Source organism: Staurois parvus, unplaced genomic scaffold, assembly GCF_062004578.1.
Source record: "Staurois parvus isolate SC_StPar_1 unplaced genomic scaffold, SC_StPar_1.0 ptg001173l, whole genome shotgun sequence".
Lineage (NCBI taxonomy): Eukaryota > Metazoa > Chordata > Amphibia > Anura > Ranidae > Staurois > Staurois parvus.
The window spans coordinates 26162-48740 of record NW_028318969.1 but is presented as its reverse complement, the minus strand read 5'-3'; the positions used below and the strand labels follow the sequence as shown (position 1 = coordinate 48740).

The following is a 22579-nucleotide window of genomic DNA, read 5'->3' as shown; positions in this document are numbered from 1 at the left end:
ACAAAGTCATTTTAACATCTATTTTTACATATATCTGTAAATGCGTTCCAAAAATGTAGATTTGTATTTTTAACCACTTGAGCCCCAGAGGATTTACCCCCCTTAATGACCACGCCTTTTTTTGCTGTTTGGCGCTGCACTAATTCAATTGCGCGGTCATGCAACGCTGCACCCAAATGAAATTTACGTCCTTTTTTTCACACAAATAGAGCTTTCTTTCGGTGGTATTTGATCACCTGTGCGCTTTTTATTTTTTGCGCTATAAACAAAAAAAAACACGAAAATTTTGAAAAAAAAACAATATTTTCTACTTTCAGCTATAAAAAATATATCGTAAACTCAAAGTTAGTCATAAATTTAAGCCAAAATGTATTCTGCTCCATGTTTTTGGTAAAAAAAAATCCCGTGTATTAGCGGGCAAACTGGCGCTATATGGGAGGGGCGCTAACACTATCGGAAGTCGCCAGCGACACTGATACAGTGATGAGTAAAAATCTGTTCACTGTAATCAGTGACACTGGTGACAGGGCAGTGAAGGGGTCAACTGGGGGGGGAGATTAAGGGGTTAAATGGGATTACTGGTGTACTGGCGGCAAACTGGCGCTATCTGGGAGGGGCGCTAACACTATCGGAAGTCACCAGCGACACTGATACAGTGATCAGTAAAAATTGGTTCACTGATCAGTGACACTGGTGACAGGGCAGTGAAGGGGTTAACTGGATCGAATCCTGTCACCGCGGGTCGGCGGGAGCGCGCGCGCGCCCCCTACCTGCGAATGTGTCGGGAGCGCGGAGCACGTTTTAAAACGTGCTTTTGCGCTCCACTGCCGCCCTGCACACGTATATACACAGTGGCAGGGCGGCAAGCGGTTAAAGACATGCAGGATATTTGAAATGTATTTTTAAAAATAGTTTTCTTATATTTTGTAATAAGAAATATATAATATATATTTATATATATATATATATATATATATATATCTCTATGTTTTCTGCAGTTTTAGGAGATGTACCTACCCTACATGTTTCGTCCAACCTGGGCTTCCTCAGGGGAAGAAATGACTTATCCGCAGTACAGTCTACAATTGTATACACAGAAATCTAGAATCGGATAATTCTAACAAGTATTGATACACAAAACATTTTGTAACTGTCCAGGAGAATATGTATTACCACCAAAATCATGCTGCCGAAGGCATTCAAAACTACAGCGATGGATCTACAGCAACGTTGTGGCCCAAACGTTCGTGTGACTCCAGAGGGTACAAAGAGGGTCACATATCCACCTAAAGCACGAGAGAAGAGCTGCTCGGGACAATCCAGACTATGAGAACAAATACATCCGAGGTCTAAAAACTGCAACATTGTCAGACTGAAGTAAAAGAAACAAAAATGCAACATAGAAAAGTGATAAGATATCGCACAACCGCGTCACCCACAGAAAAGGGACAAACATTCGCGTGGCAGCGAGAGGCGTCCGGCCGGAGAGTCCCATGACCTCCCCCACCCCAACACGAGCAACAGAAGGTGAAACAAAGCCCGGCCGTGATCCAGGGATAAAAAGGGAACGTAGTCATGAGACACCCCAGCCGGGCCCCACCCACCAAAGACGAGCAAAATCTAATAAAGCATCCAACGTAATAACAATACATGAACAATAACAGCCAGTGTACGACCCTCAGCGAGGGCCGTATTTTATGACACCGTCAGCGAGGGCCGTATTGTATGACGCCGTCAGCGAGGGCCGTATTGTATGACGCCGTCAGCGAGGGCCGTATTGTATGACACCGTCAGCGAGGGCTGTATTGTATGACGCCGTCAGCGAGGGCTGTATTGTATGACGCCGTCAGCGAGGGCCGTATTGTGTGACGCCGTCAGCGAGGGCTGTATTGTATGACGCCGTCAGCGAGGGCCGTATTGTGTGACACCGTCAGCGAGGGCCGTATTGTGTGACACCGTCAGCGAGGGCTGTATTTTATGACACCGTCAGCGAGGGCCGTATTGTGTGACGCCGTCAGCGAGGGCTGTATTGTATGACGCCGTCAGCGAGGGCCGTATTGTGTGACACCGTCAGCGAGGGCCGTATTGTGTGACACCGTCAGCGAGGGCTGTATTTTATGACACCGTCAGCGAGGGCCGTATTGTATGACGCCGTCAGCGAGGGCCGTATTGTGTGACGCCGTCAGCGAGGGCCGTATTGTATGACGCCGTCAGCGAGGGCCGTATTGTATGACGCCGTCAGCGAGGGCCGTATTGTGTGACGCCGTCAGCGAGGGCCGTATTGTATGACGCCGTCAGCGAGGGCCGTATTGTGTGACGCCGTCAGCGAGGGCCGTATTGTATGACGCCGTCAGCGAGGGCCGTATTGTGTGACGCCGTCAGCGAGGGCCGTATTGTATGACGCCGTCAGCGAGGGCCGTATTGTATGACGCCGTCAGCGAGGGCCGTATTGTATGACGCCGTCAGCGAGGGCCGTATTGTATGACGCCGTCAGCGAGGGCCGTATTGTATGACGCCGTCAGCGAGGGCCGTATTGTGTGACGCCGTCAGCGAGGGCCGTATTGTATGACGCCGTCAGCGAGGGCCGTATTGTATGACGCCGTCAGCGAGGGCCGTATTGTATGACGCCGTCAGCGAGGGCCGTATTGTATGACACCGTCAGCGAGGGCCGTATTGTGTGACGCCGTCAGTGAGGGCTGTATTGTATGACACCGTCAGCGAGGGCTGTATTGTATGACGCCGTCAGCGAGGGCTGTATTGTACGACCCTCAGTGAGGGCTGTATTGTATGACACCGTCAGTGAGGACTGTATTGTATGACGCCGTCAGCGAGGGCTGTATTGTATGACGCCGTCAGCGAGGGCCGTATTGTATGACGCCGTCAGCGAGGGCTGTATTGTATGACGCCGTCAGCGAGGGCCGTATTGTGTGATGCCGTCAGCGAGGGCCGTATTGTATGACGCCGTCAGCGAGGGCTGTATTGTATGACGCCGTCAGCGAGGGCTGTATTGTACGACCCTCAGTGAGGGCTGTATTGTATGACACCGTCAGCGAGGGCTGTATTGTATGACGCCGTCAGCGAGGGCCGTATTGTATGACGCCGTCAGCGAGGGCCGTATTGTATGACACCGTCAGCGAGGGCTGTATTGTATGACACCGTCAGTAAGGGCTGTATTGTATGACACCGTCAGTAAGGGCTGTATTGTATGACACCGTCAGTAAGGGCTGTATTGTATGACACCGTCAGTAAGGGCTGTAGTATATGAGACCGTCCTGCCAGATGTAGTCATGCAAGGCACTGCAGGATAGACTGGAGGGGAAATAGGGGCCGGGAAAGGAGTGGAGGGGTGAGGGGGTGTATAGAGGGGTGTGAAGGAGTGTAGAGAGATGCAGAGTAGAGGGGTGTAGAGAGGTGTGCAGGGGTGTGGAGGGGTATGGGAGGGGGGGTTGGAAAGGAGTGGAGGTGTGTAGAGGGGTGCAGAGGGTTGTAGAGGGGCGTGGAGGTGTGTGGAAAGCAGTAGAGGGGCGTGGAGGGGCGTGGGGAGGTATAGAGGGGGGGTTGGAAAGGGGTGGAGGTGTGTAGAGGGGTTTAGAAGGGTGTGGAAAGCAGTAGAGGGGTGTGAAGTGGTGTGGAGGGGTATGGGGGGGGGGTTGGAAAGGAGTGGAGGTGTGTGGAAAGCAGTAGAGGGGTCCAGGGGCGGACTGACCATTTGGAAACTCGGGCACTGCCTGAGGGCCCGGGGTCAGTAGGGGGCCCCATAAGATGCCCCTGGTACCTTTTTCATAGGCTTTTTTGAGTTTGGGCAAGGACACAGGGGCCCCATGATCCCCTATTGCCCGGGGGCCCCATGAGTTGTCAGTCCGCCCCTGGAGGGGTGTGAAGTGGGGTTGTGGGGGAGGGGGGGGGGGGTGTGGGGTTAAAACTGGATATAAATACGGTGGACCACCAGCTAAGTCCGGCACACAGTGAAGCCCACAATCGAGCATTTTCAGCCATGGCAGCCTCTGTGTTGCTCTCTCCGGCTCACACCTGCACTGCTCTCTGGAAACCCCATGGCAGCCTCTGTGTTGCTCTCTCCGGCTCACACCTGCACTGCTCTCTGGAAACCATTCCTCGGTGGACTGCAAAGCACTCCAAAGGGGGGGAGATTTACTAAAACTGGAGGGTGCAAAATCTGGTGCAGCTCTGCATGGCAGCCAATCAGCTTCTAACCTCATCTTGTTAAAAAAAAAAAAAAAAAAACCTGGAAGCTGATTGGCTCCCATGCAGAGCTGCACCAGATTTTGCACCCTCCAGTTTTAGTAAATCTCCCCCCCCCCCCCCCCCTTGCCTTCATTCCTTTCAAAAAACAGGAAAATCATCCTCTGTAAAATCTCCCCCAATGACTTTGCTAAGCCTGGAGGGGGTCACGGGTGGCTAAGTGGTTAGCACTTCACTGTAACAGCCCCAGGGTCATCAGTTTGAATCCCAACCATGGCACTACTTGCACGGTCTCCCTGTGCCTGTGTGAGTTTCCTCCAGGTTTCCTCCCACACACCAAAGACATGCTGGTAGGTTAAATGGCTCCTGTCTAAACTGGCCCTAGTATGTGAGTGAGTGGCTTTAGATTGTAAGCTCCTTGGCGGCAGGGACTGATGTACATCATATACGTACATTGCCTGCATTATATAAGTACCAGGAATAATAAACAGCAGACATGGGGAAGACTGTGCTAACTAGCACTAAACAGGATGGGAGGGTAGAAGGAAAAAACTGAATCAAATTAGTAAACAAGTTGTAGTGTTCCCAAACTGCCACTAGATGTCAGCATGCTACAGAAAAAAAATTATACCCTCATGCAGCTCAATACAAGACATAAAAAAATGCAGGAAAGTGGGACAGAACAAGTCAACGCCCCTCCCCCCCACTGAAACTGGGGGGGGGAGGGAGTCATCTGATTCTTTCGGCCGTATTCCATCCAACTCTGGTTCTGTTGTCACATGGGAGATGTTCAGATGTCACGTCCGAGTCTACAGTTACATCAGTCACGTTACAGATGTGCGCGACGCGCGGAGAACCAAACCAGAGAATCCGGCGAGATAAAAACTTCTAACAGGAAAAAACGGTGGTACCACACTGCCCCCACATGGCCGCTCTGTGATGTGCGCCCCCCCCTTGCTTCCAGCTCTGAAAACCGGGCCGATTCGGACCCTTTTGGTTTACGCAGGTTGCGTTTTTTTTTTCTTGTTGCTAGGCAGATTTTAAAAGCAAAACGCATCAAAAAAGCTTCACAAGCACAATCCACGCTTTTCTTCAGCATTCCCATTGAAGTCTATAGAACCCAAAAAAACACAAGGTTTTGCGTTCAAAAAAGTCGTCCCCCCCCCCCCCCCGGTCACATCAAACCTGACGTGCGACTTCACTGTAACTCGCACGATTTCAAAGTCGGGTGACTTGCGGATTTCATGTGCGATTTGCAAGACATCGGACGCAGATATCTATGTAAATCGCACCAAAAGTAGCGCATGGACTACTGTAGAGATCAGTGTGGATCCAACCTAGTCAGAACCGCGCCGAAATGACCGCTGTGATTGTGGACATTAGGGTGCGACTTGGAATGAGATTTGCAAATCGCATGCCAATTCTCATCCAGTTCCCATCAGCACTTGCAGTTCCGGTGCGTTCCTAGAAAAGGCGGCATTTTTCCTGCACAGAACTGTACTGGAACGCAGCAAAATGCATCAAAAACGTACTGGAACACAACAAAAAAGCGTCAAAAACATGCGTGCAAAAATGCATCTGGACTGCGTTTCTATAGTGTGAACCGCCCCTGAAACATTACATATACACTATATTGCCAGACATATTGGACCCGTCCTCCCAATCATGTGATTCAGGTGTTCCAATCCCCTCCATGTCATGTGATTCAGGTGCTCCAATCCCCTCCATATCATGTGATTCAGGTGTTCCAATCCCCTCCCAATCATGTGATTCAGGTGTTCCAATCCCCTCCATGTCATGTGATTCAGGTGCTCCAATCCCCTCCATATCATGTGATTCAGGTGTTCCAATCCCCTCCCAATCATGTGATTCAGGTGTTCCAATCCCCTCCATGTCATGTGATTCAGGTGCTCCAATCCCCTCCATATCATGTGATTCAGATGTTCCAATCCCCTCCCAATCATGTGATTCAGGTGCTCCAATCCCCTCCCAATCATGTGATTCAGGTGCTACAATCCCCTCCATATCATGTGATTCAGGTGTTCCAATCCCCTCCCAATCATGTGATTCAGGTGATCCAATCCCCTCCCAATCATATGATTCAGGTGTTCCCATCCCCTCCATATCATGTGATTCAGGTGTTCCAATCCCCTCCCAATCATGTGATTCAGGTGTTCCAATCCCCTCCATGTCATGTGATTCAGGTGCTCCAATCCCCTCCCAATCATGTGATTCAGGTGCTCCAATCCCCTCCCAATCATGTGATTCAGGTGCTACAATCCCCTCCCAATCATGTGATTCAGGTGCTCCAATCCCCTCCATATCATATGATTCAGGTGTTCCCATCCCCTCCATATCATGTGATTCAGGTGTTCCAATCCCCTCCATGTCATGTGATTCAGGTGCTCCAATCCCCTCCATATCATGTGATTCAGGTGTTCCAATCCCCTCCCAATCATGTGATTCAGGTGTTCCAATCCCCTCCCAATCATGTGATTCAGGTGCTACAATCCCCTCCATATCATGTGATTCAGGTGTTCCAATCCCCTCCCAATCATGTGATTCAGGTGATCCAATCCCCTCCCAATCATGTGATTCAGGTGCTCCAATCCCCTCCATATCATATGATTCAGGTGTTCCCATCCCCTCCATATCATGTGATTCAGGTGTTCCAATCCCCTTCCAATCATGTGATTCAGGTGTTCCAATCCCCTCCATGTCATGTGATTCAGGTGCTCCAATCCCCTCCCAATCATGTGATTCAGGTGCTCCAATCCCCTCCCAATCATGTGATTCAGGTGCTACAATCCCCTCCCAATCATGTGATTCAGGTGCTCCAATCCCCTCCATATCATATGATTCAGGTGTTCCCATCCCCTCCATATCATGTGATTCAGGTGTTCCAATCCCCTCCCAATCATGTGATTCAGGTGTTCCAATCCCCTCCCAATCATTTGATTCAGGTGTTCCAATCCCCCTCCATATCATGTGATTCAGGTGCTCCAATCCCCTCCATGGACACAGGTGTATACAATCAGCCCCTAGGCATGCAGACGGCTTCTACAAACATTGGTGAAAGAATGGGTCGCTCTCAGGAGCTCAGTGACTCCAAGCGTGGTCCCGTGATAGGTGGCCACCTGGGCAATAAGTCCATCCGTGACATTTCCTGGCTACTAAATATTCCACGCTCAACTGTTAGTGGGATTATAACAAAGTGGAAGCCACTGGGAACAACAGCCACTCAGTCACCAAGTGGTAGGCCACGTCACATGACAGGGCGGGGTCAGTGCATGCTGAAGCGCACAGTGCGCAGAAGTCACCAACTGTCTGCAGAGTCAATAGCTAAAGACCTCCAAACTTGGTGTGGCCTTCAGATGAGCCCAACAACAGTGCGTAGAGAGCTTCATGGAATGGGTTTCCATGGCCAAGCAGCTGCATCCAAGCCTTCCATCACCAAGTGCAATGCAAAGCGTCGGATGCCGTGGTGTAAAGCACGCCGCCACTGGACTCTAGAGCAGAGGAGACGTGTTCTCTGGAGGGACCAATCACACTTCTCTGTCTGGCAATCCGATGGACGTGTCTGGGTTTGGTGGTGGCCAGGAGAACGGTACTTGCCTGACTGCATTGTGCCAAGTGTAAAGTTTGGTGGAGGGGGGATTATGGTGTGGGGTTGTTTTTCAGGGGTTGGGCTTGGCCTCCTAGTTCCAGTGAAGGGAACTCTTAAGGCAACATTTTGGACAATTTCATGCTCTCAACTTTGTGGGAGGAGTTTGGGGATGGCCCCTTCCTGTTCCAACATGACTGCCCCCCAGTGCACAAAGCAATGTCCATAAAGACATGGAGGAGCCAGTTTGGGGTGGAGGAACTTGACTGTCCTGCACAGAGTCCTGACCTCAACCCCATAGAACACCTTTGGGATGAATTAGAGCGGAGACTGTGAGCCAGGCCCCCTCCCCCGACATCAGTGCCTGACCTGACAAATGTGCTTCTGGAAGAATGGTCCAACCTTCCCATAGACACCCTCCTAAACCTTGTGGACGGCCTTCCCAGAAGAGTTGAAGCCGTTATAGCTGCAAAGGGCCAACTCAATATTGAACCCTACGGACTAAGACTGGGGGGCCATTAAAGGTCATGTGCGTGGAAAGGGTGGGGCCAACTCAATATTGAACCCTACGGACTAAGACTGGGAGGCCATTAAAGGTCATGTGCGTGGAAAGGGCGGGACCAACTCAATATTGAACCCTACGGACTAAGACTGGGGGGCCATTAAAGGTCATGTGCGTGGAAAGGGTGGGGCCAACTCAATATTGAACTCTACGGACTAAGACTGGGGGGCCATTAAAGGTCATGTGCGTGGAAAGGGTGGGGCCAACTCAATACTGAACCCTACGGACTAAGACTGGGGGGCCATTAAAGGTCATGTGTGTGGAAAGGGTGGGGCCAACTCAATACTGAACCCTACGGACTAAGACTGGGAGGCCATTAAAGGTCATGTGTGTGGAAAGGGTGGGGCCAACTCAATACTGAACCCTACGGACTAAGACTGGGGGGCCATTAAAGGTCATGTGTGTGGAAAGGGCGGGGCCAACTCAATATTGAACCCTACGGACTAAGACTGGGGGGGCCATTAAAGGTCATGTGTGTGGAAAGGGCGGGGCCAACTCAATATTGAACCCTACGGACTAAGACTGGGGGGGCCATTAAAGGTCATGTGTGTGGAAAGGGTGGGGCCAACTCAATATTGAACCCTACGGACTAAGACTGGGGGGCCATTAAAGGTCATATGTGTGGAAAGGGCGGGGCCAACTCAATATTGAACCCTACGGACTAAGACTGGGGGGGCCATTAAAGGTCATGTGTGTGGAAAGGGTGGGGCCAACTCAATATTGAACTCTACGGACTAAGACTGGGGGGCCATTAAAGGTCATGTGTGTGGAAAGGGCGGGGCCAACCCAATATTGAACCCTACGGACTAAGACTGGGGGGGCCATTAAAGGTCATGTGTGTGGAAAGGGCGGGGCCAACTCAATACTGAACCCTACGGACTAAGACTGGGAGGCCATTAAAGGTCATGTGTGTGGAAAGGCAGGAGACCAATACTTGGGGCAATATGGTGTATATATAGGGGGGCGGGGACAATACTTGGGGCAATATAGTGTGTATCATGTTTGGGGGTTCTAAGTCATTTTCTAGCAAAAAAAATACAGATTTTTTTTAATGTAAAGACAAGAGAAGAGTCCGGGTCTTCCAGTGTGAGATGGAGGACCAGATGGGACCATACATGATGTAAATGTTGCCTTCCTGACCCAAAAATAACTCTTTATAGTAAGTTGTTTTTTTTTTGTTTCCAGAATTGAAATCTCTGCCATCTCTGTATTCCTCTGATTATGAAATTCTCCGGTTCTCCGGGTTTTCCGCAGGAAAGAACAACACAGCAAAGTTCTTGGTTCCCGGCCCGTCTGAGTCATTCTGGAGGAACATAAACTCAGTTTTTGGCCCAACGGCCTCGTGTTGCTTTGAAAATGAAAACAAAGTTTTATTTCTGTGCAAATACATATGGAAGCAACACGCCAGGTCATGCCGGGGGGGTGGTTATGCCGGGGAAGGGAGGCCAACCCTCCATTGTGGTCCCTACACTAATATATGGAAGGGCCAGGGCTTCAATGAACACTCTACGGCCTCTAGATTAGGCCCACCTGTTCAATGGCTCGGTAACACAAACTGCTAATCAGCCAATCACGTGGCAGCAACTCGATGCATTTAGGCATCTAGATGTGGTGAAGACGACTTACTGAAGTTCAAGTCGAGCATCAGAATGGGGAAGAAAGGGGATTGAAGTGATTTCAGTGTTGTGGATGGCTTTATATGTCATTGTTAGAGTTCTGAATTGTATCCGTTGGGCAACTGGGAGCCAGCGGAAGGATTGGCAGAGAGGGGTGGAGGACACTGAGTGGAGGCCAGTGGAGGGAATGACAGAGGGGGGTGGAGGACACTGAGTGGAGGTCAGTGGAAGGATTGGCAGAGAGGGGTGGAGGACACTGAGTGGAGGCCAATGGATGGATTGGCAGAGAGGGGTGGAGGACACTGAGTGGAGGCCAGTGGAGGGATTGGCAGAGAGGGGTGGAGGACACTGAGTGGAGGCCAGTGGAGGGATTGGCAGAGAGGGGTGGAGGACACTGAATGGAGGTCAGTGGAGGGATTGGCAGAGAGGGGTGGAGGACACTGAGTGGAGGCCAGTGGAGGGTTTGGCAGAGAAGGGTGGAGCACACTGAGTGGAGGCCAGTGGAGGGATTGGCAGAGAGGGGTGGCAGATATGGAGCTGTTAGTAAGGCGGATGAGTCTGGCAGCAGCATGCATGATAGACTGAAGAGGGGATAGCCTGCGATGAGGTCGGCCAATGAGGAGGGAGTTACAATAGTCAAGGCGAGATATAACAAGGGAGTGAATAAGTTGCTTAGTGGTTTCCGAGGTTAGGAACGGGCGTATCTTGGAGGTGTTGCGGAGGTTGGAGATGTTGGGGAGGTGAAGTCTATAAGATTTGGACAGTGATTGGATTTGGGGCTGGAAGGACAGATGGGAGTCTAGGATTGCACCGAGTACCTGGCATGGGGGGAGGGACTATATATTTATATTTTTTTTTTTTATTATTACTTTTTAAGCTAAGACTGATCAAAGTACAAAAATATGCAAAAAAAAATCCTTGCTTGTCTTTAAAAATAAAAAAGATCCCTTTATTATTATTATTATTTATTTATTGTATATTATTGTGTATTATTGTGTATTATTGTATATTATTTTGTATTATTTTGTATTATTTTGTATTATTTTGTATTATTTTGTAATCTTCAGTAATAAGTTATTATGGGATGGATACTGAAGGGGTTAATCATTTTACAAGCCAGTCCCAGTTCTTCCTCGGGTGGGGAGTCGCTCCGGCACGTGGTCCCGGTTCAGCGTCGAAGTTTCGTCATGGTTATGGATTGTGAAATTCAGATCTTTCCCTTAAAAAAAAACCCAAAACTGCAACGTGTGAGATTGTGTGGTTGTGTAACTCTGTGATTTCTCCTTCATACTCAGAGATGGAAGATTCCTTCCAGGAAGAGCCGGTGATTGGTATAAATGTGAGTCCCGGAATGTTACCATCAGTCCTAGAGGGGTCACTTGTCCAACATGGGGCTCTCTGCAACGCTGTGGTTCCTGATGGGGCTCACCGCTGGCAGTATGGCCGCACCCCTACTGCGATGGAGCGATGATGACGCCGCTGTCATGGCGCTGTACAGCGCTGATTACTACAACAAGGTCTCCAGAGAAGACGTCCTCTATGGGCTCCTGGAGAACGACACGGAATACATCACTGTGAGTGGACGATTTTTATTCCGCTTTTGTATCCGGGGTAATAGAGGCTGTATGGATATCATAGAAAATGGCGATGGGTTACGTTGTGATCAGACGGGGATAGAGAGATACAAAGTAACATTGTTTATAAACATCGATCAGACGGGAGATGGAGAGATACAAAGTAACATTGTTTATAAACATCGATCAGACGGGAGATGGAGAGATACAAAGTAACATTGTTTATAAACATCGATCAGACGGGAGATAGATACAAAGTAACATTGTTTATAAACATCGATCAGACGGGAGATGGAGAGATACAAAGTAACATTGTTTATAAACATCGATCAGACGGGAGATAGATACAAAGTAACATTGTTTATAAACATCGATCAGACGGGAGATAGAGAGATACAAGGTAACATTGTTTATAAACATCGATCAGACGGGAGATGGAGAGATACAAAGTAACATTGTTTATAAACATCGATCAGACGGGAGATGGAGAGATACAAAGTAACATTGTTTATAAACATCGATCAGACGGGAGATGGAGAGATACAAAGTAACATTGTTTATAAACATCGATCAGACGGGAGATAGAGAGATACAAAGTAACATTGTTTATAAACATCGATCAGACGGGAGATAGAGAGATACAAGGTAACATTGTTTATAAACATCGATCAGACGGGAGATAGAGAGATACAAAGTAACATTGTTTATAAACATCGATCAGACGGGAGATGGAGAGATACAAAGTAACATTGTTTATAAACATCGATCAGACGGGAGATGGAGAGATACAAAGTAACATTGTTTATAAACATCGATCAGACGGGGGATGGAGAGATACAAAGTAACATTGTTTATAAACATCGATCAGACGGGGGATAGAGATACAAAGTAACATTGTTTATAAACATCGATCAGACGGGGGATAGATCGCTACAACTGTCACATCTTTGAACAGATTTAAGTGGAATCAGTGACCTCACATCAAAGCAAAGCCGCCTGCAGTGCCACCAGCCGGTCAGATTTGGTATTGCAGCCCGACCATGTACTTCAGCAGCGAACAAGGCCAGCGCTGTGGGAGGCGGGGTCATTATCCCCACCACACGTTATTGGTTGGGAAGGATCCTAGACAGTTCCAGACTAAACCGGAGAACTCTTTATGTTTTTCAGGATGAGAAATCTCGCTTTCACCAACTTTCATTCTCAATACAAGAAACCGGGTGCCAGAAAAGTGACAAGACGCCGACCGACGGCTGCGCATTCAAGGAGGGCGGCGTAAGTAACTGCTTCTGATTTTAGAAGGTCGAATTTTCCGTTTGGTCGGGGGGGGGGGGGGGTAGGAAGGAAAGCTGACCTCCAGGCAGATATAAAAGACACAAATGAATGTGATCATTAATGCGCCATTACAAGTATTTTTATTAAAGTTGATGAATTTGACTTGGTGTCAGTCAAGAAGCACGCTGATAGAAGGAGGGAGCAGAGTGAGAGATATCAGCCTGCTGCTTCTCCTTTCACTGCCCAGTTGGGGGAGGGACAGTGGTGTCCCTGGGCAAGTGCGGGGGGGTGTGCCCTGCACCGGGTGACACCGGACCCGCTCCACGAAAAGGTAAGTTGTAAGCAAGCCAACGATCCCTGCAGAATGGATCGGATCTGCAGATTGAGCATAATGGATTGGAGTAGAAACCAGGGGCAGACTGATAATTCATGGGGCCCCCGGGCAATAGGGGATCATGGGGCCCCTGTGTCCTTGCCCAAACTCAAAAAAGCCTATGAAAAAGGTACCAGGGGCATCTCATGGGGCCCCCTTCTAACCCCGGGCCCTCGGGCAGGGCAGTTTCCAGATGGTCAGTCCGCCCAATATGCTCCCCAATCCGCAGATCCGATCCATCCTGCGGGGATCGTCCATGTATGGGGACTCAGGGACTGCCCTGAGGGAATCCCCCCTGATCCATACCAGGCCTTTAGATCTGGTAGGAAGGCTAGGAGGGACCCCACAGTAAAAAATGAATTTTAAAAACAAAGTGCAGGGGGGTTCCCCCAAAAAGCCTTTTAGGCCTAGTAGGACTTTTACGGGGAACCCCACCCTCAAAAAATGGGGGGGGGGGGGAAGCATGGGATCCTCCCTAAATTCCTACCAGACCCTTGATTGGAGTACAAGCCTGGCAGGCCAGGAAAGGGGGGGGTGATCAAGCTCCCCCCCCCCCCCCCCTTGGCTCACCAGGCCACGTGCCCCCGGCATGCCGATGGGGACAAGGGCCTCTTCCACACACCCCTGGCCCGGTGATTGTGGGAGTCTGCGGGCAGGGGGGGCTCATTTGCATCAGGGTACCCCTTTAAATAAGGGGACACCCTGATGCTGCAATCTCCCCATTGAGCCCCACCCACGTACATGCACATACACCGATGTAGGAAATTGTTGGACTACATGTTACATATCTCCACACACGCTGGAGCGAGAGCAATCATTCTAGAGTCGTTGTTTATGGAGAACTCTACACGGATGACCTGTAAAAGCTTTCATATCGCCACCTATAGACAACTTGGGGTACTGACGTTTCACAGGCGCGCTCCGTTTTATGGCTTGACATGTTGGGTATCAATTTACTCGGCGCCACCTCATCTTTTATATTATATTTTACCAAGAATTGAGTATCGTGTTGAGCAGGGGCGGACTGACCATTTGGAAACTCGGGCACTGCGATAGGTGGGGTTTGTGGATTGTTTAATGCCGTGTGGTTGCATCCCATTGTTCTGTTGTGTGTCTTGCTTGGGAGCAAACTATTATGGGATGTATGTGTTTGTGTATTGGCTTGGTGGGGGGTGTTTCCGGCAGCCCTCCCTCCTGATGGGACTGTCTGCTGATGTGTCTCTTGTTAGTAAAGGTAGATTGCCCTGCCCTGTGTCATTATGCAGGGAGAGGGGGTTGCTCCCTTGACAGGGGCGGACAGACCATTTGGAAACTCGGACACTGCCCGAGGGCCCGGGGTCAGTAGGGGGCCCCATGAGATGCCCCTGGTACCTTTTTCATAGGCTTTTTTGAGTTTGGGCAAGGACACAGGGGCCCCATGATCCCCTCTTGCCCGGGGGCCCCATGAGTTGTCAGTCTGCCCCTGGTGTTGAGTTTATGTACCCTGAAAGTACCTTCAGTGCATATTTAACATTGAACTACCCCCATTGGGGGGTGTAACTTCATCTTCAGGCCTGAAATAATTATGTAACAAATTCCTGATACTTTCCGATTTGGGACCGATAGGGATTGTCATTCCCGGCTTGTAACGTGTCATTCTGTGTTGTCAGGTTGTCAAGTCCTGCACATCAGACTTCTTCGAGGACGACGACCGGGACATGGTTGTGGTGACCTGCCAGAACCAAGACGGCCATCGAGAAGTACGTGAGATCCGTCTGCTGCTGTGTGATAATAACTGTCTCCATTGCTGAGCGTTTGGTTTGGATCAACTCCATTCCAGGTTCATCAAAACGAAAGGGAGTGCAAAGTCCAACGGTTCAGTTTCCCAAGAAAGCAGCCACAGCCTGAGTAGAAAAGCCTGTCCCCTGTCAGCAAGCTGCACAGAAGGATCTTAGCTCTTTGTATGAAAGTAGTGGTCTCTCTGCAGAGGTCCTGGACCCAGCTGCACATTCGGTCTAAATAAACTCAATACATTCGAGGTTCATCAAAACGAAAGGGAGTGCAAAGTCCAACGGCTCAGTTTCCCAAGAAAGCAGCCACAGCATTAGTAGAAAAGCCTGTCCCGTGTCAGCAAGCTGCAGAGAAGGACCATTGCTCTTTGTATGAAAGTAGTGGTCTCTCTGCAGAGGTCCTGGACCCAGCTGAGCATTTGGTTTTAATCAACTCAATACATTCAAGGTTCATCGAAATGAAAGGGAGTGCAAAGTCCTGAGTAGAAAAGCCTGTCCCCTGTCAGCAAGCTGCAGTGAAGGACCATTGCTCTCTGTGTGAAAGCAGCGATCTCTCTGCAGAGGTCCTGGTCCCAGCTGAGCATTTGCTTTAAATCAACTCAATCCAGGTTCATCAAAACGAAAGGGAGTGAAAAGTCCAACAGTTCAGTTTCCCAAGAAAGCAGCCACAGCATTAGTAGAAAAGTCTGTGCCCTGTCAGCAAGCTGCAGAGAAGGACCATTACTCTTTTTATGAAAGCAGCGGTCCCTCTGCAGAGGCCCTGGACCCAGCTGAGCATTTGTTTTTAATCAACTCAATACATTCGAGGTTCATCAAAACGAAAGGGAGTGCAAAGTCCAACGGCTCAGTTTCCCAAGAAAGCAGCCACAGCATTAGTAGAAAAGCCTGTCCCGTCAGCAAGCTGCAGAGAAGGACCATTGCTCTTTGTATGAAAGTAGTGGTCTCTCTGCAGAGGTCCTGGACCCAGCTGAGCATTTGGTTTTAATCAACTCAATACATTCGAGGTTCATCGAAATGAAAGGGAGTGCAAAGTCCTGAGTAGAAAAGCCTGTCCCCTGTCAGCAAGCTGCAGTGAAGGACCATTGCTCTCTGTGTGAAAGCAGCGATCTCTCTGCAGAGGTCCTGGACCCAGCTGAGCATTTGCTTTAAATCAACTCAATCCAGGTTCATCAAAACGAAAGGGAGTGCAAAGTCCAACAGTTCAGTTTCCCAAGAAAGCAGCCACAGCATTAGTAGAAAAGTCTGTGCCCTGTCAGCAAGCTGCAGAGAAGGACCATTACTCTTTTTATGAAAGCAGCGGTCCCTCTGCAGAGGCCCTGGACCCAGCTGAGCATTTGTTTTTAATCAACTCAATACATTCGAGGTTCATCAAAACGAAAGGGAGTGCAAAGTCCAACGGCTCAGTTTCCCAAGAAAGCAGCCACAGCATTAGTAGAAAAGCCTGTCCTGTCAGCAAGCTGCAGTGAAGGATCATTGCTCTTTGTATGAAAGCAGCGGTCTCTCTGCAGAGGTCCTGGACCCAGCTGCACATTCGGTTTAAATGAACTCAATACATTCCAGGTTCATCAAAATGAAAGGGAGTGCAAAGTCCAACAGTTCAGTTTCCCAAGCAAGCAGCCACAGCCTGAGTAGAAAAGCCTGTCCCCTGTCAGCAAGCTGCACAGAAGGACCATTGCTCTCTGTGTGAAAGCAGCGGTCTCTCTGCAGAGGTCCAATGCGCCCCTTACAGGGTAGTGTGTGTTTTGCTAATTGCGGGGCTGAAGGTCTGACTCATCAGGGGGACCTCTTCAGAGGGTCATTGCTTCTGCACAGGGTCCCTTTCTGCAGCTTGCTGGCAGGGGACAGGCTTTTCTATGCCAGCTGGGGCTGCTTTGTAAGGGCTTGTGTTATTTTCCGGTATTAGGAACACACATCAAATGCGGGTCAGCAAACTTCCATTGACTTTGACCTTGGCACCCCCCAACACAGAGCCAATGATGCGTTTTTACTGCCCCCCCCACTGAATGTTCCCTCTTAAGCGGCAAAGACTGAGGCCAGGGGTATACAAATGCTGCTTTGCAGCTGCAGCAACAATCATACCCCCTTGTCGAGTCCAGCGGGCTCCACCCACAGTTGTGGTGCAGCTTTTAGGGGGTGACAGCAAATGGTTAGGAGGCAGCATATCGCCTCCTCACCGTCTGTAAAATCTCTCCAAATGTGGATTGCTTTTCAGAGGAGCGACACTGCTTGCCACTAGTGTAAAGGGGCCCTAAAGCCCAAATCTGGGGTCACGGTCCCAGTGCCCCTCCCCCGCCCCTTGTGGTCCTCCCCATTGGCAGCATACAATGCCCTTAAGTGTTTTTGTTTTCAGACTCTGCAGGCCAGCGATGTGATGCCCCAGCGGGGGGGCTTTTTCTCCAGTAGTGGGTTGTAAGAGGGGCTACTGGCTAGTAATGGCGCAAGAACACAAGTCCCCGTCCCTGCTCTTCTCCTGCAAGAACACTGCCCCTCCAGCTGAGCCGAACCCTCCCCCATATTGTGCCCCACTCCATGCTGTAGGCCTCCACATTTCCGGCCGTTCCCAAGCAAGGAATGTCCACGAATACTATTGCTGCACTTTTACTGATGGCACAGTCACATCTAATCAACATACATTCCAGAGTCACTCCATGTTACATTGTCAATCACTATTAATGGACGGTCCGCAGCAGTCACATGTGAAAGCATATGCAGCACTTTAAGCAGTCATCTCCCTCAAACAGTTTCTCTTTTCCTCTCTTTAATATGCACAGGACTGTGACCCCTGTAGACACCTCCTCCATAGGAATACCTCCCCCAGGACCCTCCAAAGGGAATAGCCTCACTCAGGGAACTCTTGGCCTGGCCGAAAAGGCCTTTTGCAATCTGCCCTAGCCCCCCCCCACCCCCATAAGGGTCAGAAAGTCTACAGTCGCCTCTCCTAGGATGCAGGTCTATTCTTTCCCAGCCTACCGCCCTGTACAGGGCCTCCACGTGCTGGCTACATCTGTGCTGGTGAGGGGCGCCTATGCCCCAAGTGTACTATGGCTCCTCCCATCCTGGGCACTGACTCACCCATGACATCACTGCAGGAGGGGCCTACCTAAAAGGGGCCTAACACCTGATGACACTGCAGGAACTAGTTGCTGTTCTGGCACAGAGCATCCTAGTGGCAGACTAGCTAACTGCACCTTCCTACAGGATGGTCCTCAATGTCAAAAGCCCCCACCCCAGCACCTGTACACTGTGAATGGCGTGCACCGTAGGCAATGCTTCCCCAAGGGGTGGAGCCATGACATCACTGCTGGAGGATCCTACCTAAGAGGGGCCTAACACCTGATGACACTGCAGTAACCAGACACTGTTCTGGCACAGAGCCACCTAGTGGCAGACTAGTTAACTGCATCTTCCTACAGGGTGGTCCTCAATGTCAATAGCCCCCCGCCCCAGCACCAGTACACTGTGAATGGAGTGCACTGTGGCGATACTTTCTCAAGGGGTGGGGCCATGACATCACTGCTGGAGGAGCTTACCTAGAAGGGGCCTAACACCTGATGACACTGCAGTATCCAGACACTGTTCTGCCACAGAGCCCCCTAGTGGCAGACTAGCTAACTGCACCTTCCTACAGGGTGGTCTTCAATGATGTCAATAGCCCCCCACCCCAGCACACTCTGAATGGAGTGCACTGTGGCGATGCTTCCCCAAGGGGTGGGGCCATGACATCACTGCAGGAGGTCCCTAACTAAAAGGGGCCTAACACCGGATGACACTGCAGGAACTAGTTGCTGTTCTGGCACAGAGCATCCTAGTGGCAGACTAGCTAACTGCACCTTCCTACAGGATGGTCCTCAATGTCAAAAGCCCCCACCCCAGCACCTGTACACTGTGAATGGCGTGCACCGTAGGCAATGCTTCCCCAAGGGGTGGAGCCATGACATCACTGCTGGAGGATCCTACCTAAGAGGGGCCTAACACCTGATGACACTGCAGTAACCAGACACTGTTCTGGCACAGAGCCACCTAGTGGCAGACTAGTTAACTGCATCTTCCTACAGGGTGGTCCTCAATGTCAATAGCCCCCCGCCCCAGCACCAGTACACTGTGAATGGAGTGCACTGTGGCGATACTTTCTCAAGGGGTGGGGCCATGACATCACTGCTGGAGGAGCTTACCTAGAAGGGGCCTAACACCTGATGACACTGCAGTATCCAGACACTGTTCTGCCACAGAGCCCCCTAGTGGCAGACTAGCTAACTGCACCTTCCTACAGGGTGGTCTTCAATGATGTCAATAGCCCCCCACCCCAGCACACTCTGAATGGAGTGCACTGTGGCGATGCTTCCCCAAGGGGTGGGGCCATGACATCACTGCAGGAGGTCCCTAACTAAAAGGGGCCTAACACCGGATGAAACTGCAGGAACTAGTTGCTGTTCTGGCACAGAGCCGCCTAGTGGCAGACTAGCTAACTGCACCTTCCCACAGGGTGGTTCTCAATGTCAATAGCCCCCCGCCCCAGCACCAGTACACTGTGAATGGCGTGCACTGTGGCAATGCTTCCCCAAGGGGCGGGGCCATGACTCCCTGCACTCAGTGTTTCCTTAGTTCCTCCTCCCAGTTTGAGTGATGCTGGGCGTCATGCCACCTAGAAGACTGAGGGCATCTAGTGGTGAAGAAGAGGTACTGCAGCGGACAGCTGCGGCTCGCAGGGGACTACAACAGCCTGTCTAAGGGACTCATTTAGGAAAGTCGGTCTTTCACGTAACCTTTAAAATTCCCCCAAAAAACTTCAATTACCTCGTAACTAAACCTTCATATTTTGTTTTCTCAGCACTCAAGAGTGAGAAGATCACGAGGCGGTCGAGGAGGTGGTGGCGGCCGAGGGGGAAGGGGTGGTAGCGGCGGACGCGGTGGAAGAGGAGGTGGAAGATCTGGATCTGGCTCTTCCATCGCGGGAGTCGGGAGCCGCGGAGGTGGCGGCCGCCATGCCTAAAACCTTCCCAATCATTGCGAGATTTCTGTAAATAGACGACTTCATTAAAATTCTCTCTTTTCTCCAGTCTGTTCATCTAGAATTATTCAAATAAATTACCACTGGTCAAGGGCGGACTGACAACTCATGGGGCCCCCGGGCAATAGGGGAATCATGGGGCCCCTATGTCCTTGCCCACACTCAAAGCACACCCAAAAAAGCCTATAAAAAGGTACCAGGGGCGTTTTGTGGGGCCCCCTACTGACCCCGGGCCCTCGGGTAGTGACCGAGTGCTCGAATGGTCAGTCCACCCCTGCCGCTGGCAGACCTGGCAATGGGGGAAGAGGTGGGAAGGTGATAGTGGCCCTCAGGGACCCAGACTCTGAAGGGGCCACATCTGGGACTAGCTAGCATTACAATGGGGGCGGTTGGCTATAGCAGTAAAGGAAGAGAATGTTCGCTGAGCCTAATCCATAAGGTGAGGCTGCGTTCGCTTTGACTACCCAATCGTGTGCACCGAAAAACAAACAGCATGGTTACTTGCATGTGATTGGATGATTGAAGTCATCACAGCTTCACCTCGCTTTCTATCAAGTCATCGCTTTGCCAATAAAAATTTACAACAGGGACCCCCCCCCCCCCCAAAAAAAAAAAAAATAAGATGGATTGATTTAAAACATTTGGGCCCATTCACACCATCAATGGATACAATGAGGATACAATGGGCACAATGAGGATACAATGAGGATACAATGGGCACAATGAGTACACTATGGATACAATGAGGATACAATGGGCACAATGAGGATACAATGAGGATACAATGGATACAATGAGGATACAATGAGGATACAATGGGCACAATGAGGATACAATGAGGATACAATGGATACAATGAGGATACAATGAGTATACAATGGGCACAATGAGTACACTATGGATACAATGAGGATACAATGAGGATACAATGGGCACAATGAGGATACAATGAGGATACAATGGGCACAATGAGGATACAATGAGGATACAATGGGCACAATGAGGATACAATGAGGATACAATGGATACAATGAGGATACAATGAGGATACAATGGGCACAATGAGGATACAATGGATACAATGAGGATACAATGAGGATACAATGGGCACAATGAGGATCCAATGAGGATCCAATGGGCACAATGAGGATACAATGGATACAATGAGGATACAATGAGGATCCAATGGGCACAATGAGGATACAATGGATACAATGAGGATACAATGGGTACAATGAGGATACAATGAGTATACAATGGGCACAATGAGTATACAATGGGTATAATGAGGATACAATGGGTATAATGAGGATACAATGAGTATACAATGGATACAATGAGTATACAATGGGCACAATGAGTATACAATGAGTATACAATGGGCACAATGAGTATACAATGGGCACAATGAGTATACAATGAGTATACAATGGATACAATGAGTATACAATGGGCACAATGAGTATACAATGAGTATACAATGGATACAATGAGTATACAATGGGCACAATGAGTAGTCCAATGAGTATACAATGGGCACAATGAGTATACAATGAGTATACAATGGGCACAATGAGTATACAATGGATACAATGAGGATACAATGGGTACAATGAGGATACAATGAGTATACAATGGGCACAATGAGTATACAATGGGTATAATGAGGATACAATGGGTATAATGAGGATACAATGAGTATACAATGGATACAATGAGTATACAATGGGCACAATGAGTATACAATGAGTATACAATGGGCACAATGAGTATACAATGGGCACAATGAGTATACAATGAGTATACAATGGATACAATGAGTATACAATGGGCACAATGAGTATACAATGAGTATACAATGGATACAATGAGTATACAATGGGCACAATGAGTAGTCCAATGAGTATACAATGGGCACAATGAGTATACAATGAGTATACAATGGATACAATGAGTATACAATGGGCACAATGAGTATACAATGGATACAATGAGAATTCCAATGAGTATACAATGGGCACAATGAGTATACAATGGATACAATGGGCACAATGAGTATACAATGATTGGATTGGGATGTCTCTTTGCTGGACCTAACTGGGCAAAGAGACATCCCCGTCCAGTAAAGAGACATCCCCATTCAGCAAAGAGACATTCCCAACCAGCAAAGTGAGCTCCTGCACAGCAAAGAGACAGCCACATCCAGCAAAGAGACAGCCCAGTCCAGCAAAGAGACAGCCCAGTCCAGCAAAGAGCCCACCCAGCAAAGAGACAGCCTGTCCAGCAAAGAGGTAGCCCATTAAGCAAAGAGATAACCCAACCAGCAAAGAGACAGCCCATCCAGCAAAGAGACAGCCCATCCAGCAAAGAGGCAGCTCATCTAGCAAAGAGACAGCTCATTTAGCAAAGAGATAGCTGTCCGGCAATGAGACAGCTCGCCCATCAAAGAGACAGCTCATCCAGCAAAGAGACAGCCCATCCAGCAAAGAGTCAGCCGTCCAGCAAAGAGACAGCTCATCCAGCAAAGAGACAGCCCATCCAGCAAAGAGACAGCTCAACCAGCAAAGAGACAGCTCAACCAGCAAAGAGACAGCCGGTCCA

General features: G+C 49.5%; 1 protein-coding gene across 1 annotated transcript; it reads left to right on the top strand.

Annotated features, from left to right (window-relative positions):
- The first annotated feature begins 11266 nt into the window (after positions 1-11266).
- LOC149438976 (protegrin-5-like) lies at positions 11267-20026 on the top strand. Its single transcript, XM_089659614.1, has 4 exons — positions 11267-11556; positions 12724-12828; positions 14851-14940; positions 19799-20026. Exons 1-4 carry the CDS (start codon positions 11371-11373, stop codon positions 19958-19960), a joined length of 543 nt encoding a protein of 180 aa, XP_089515740.1. The 5' UTR covers positions 11267-11370; the 3' UTR covers positions 19961-20026.
- The last annotated feature ends 2553 nt before the right edge of the window (positions 20027-22579 follow it).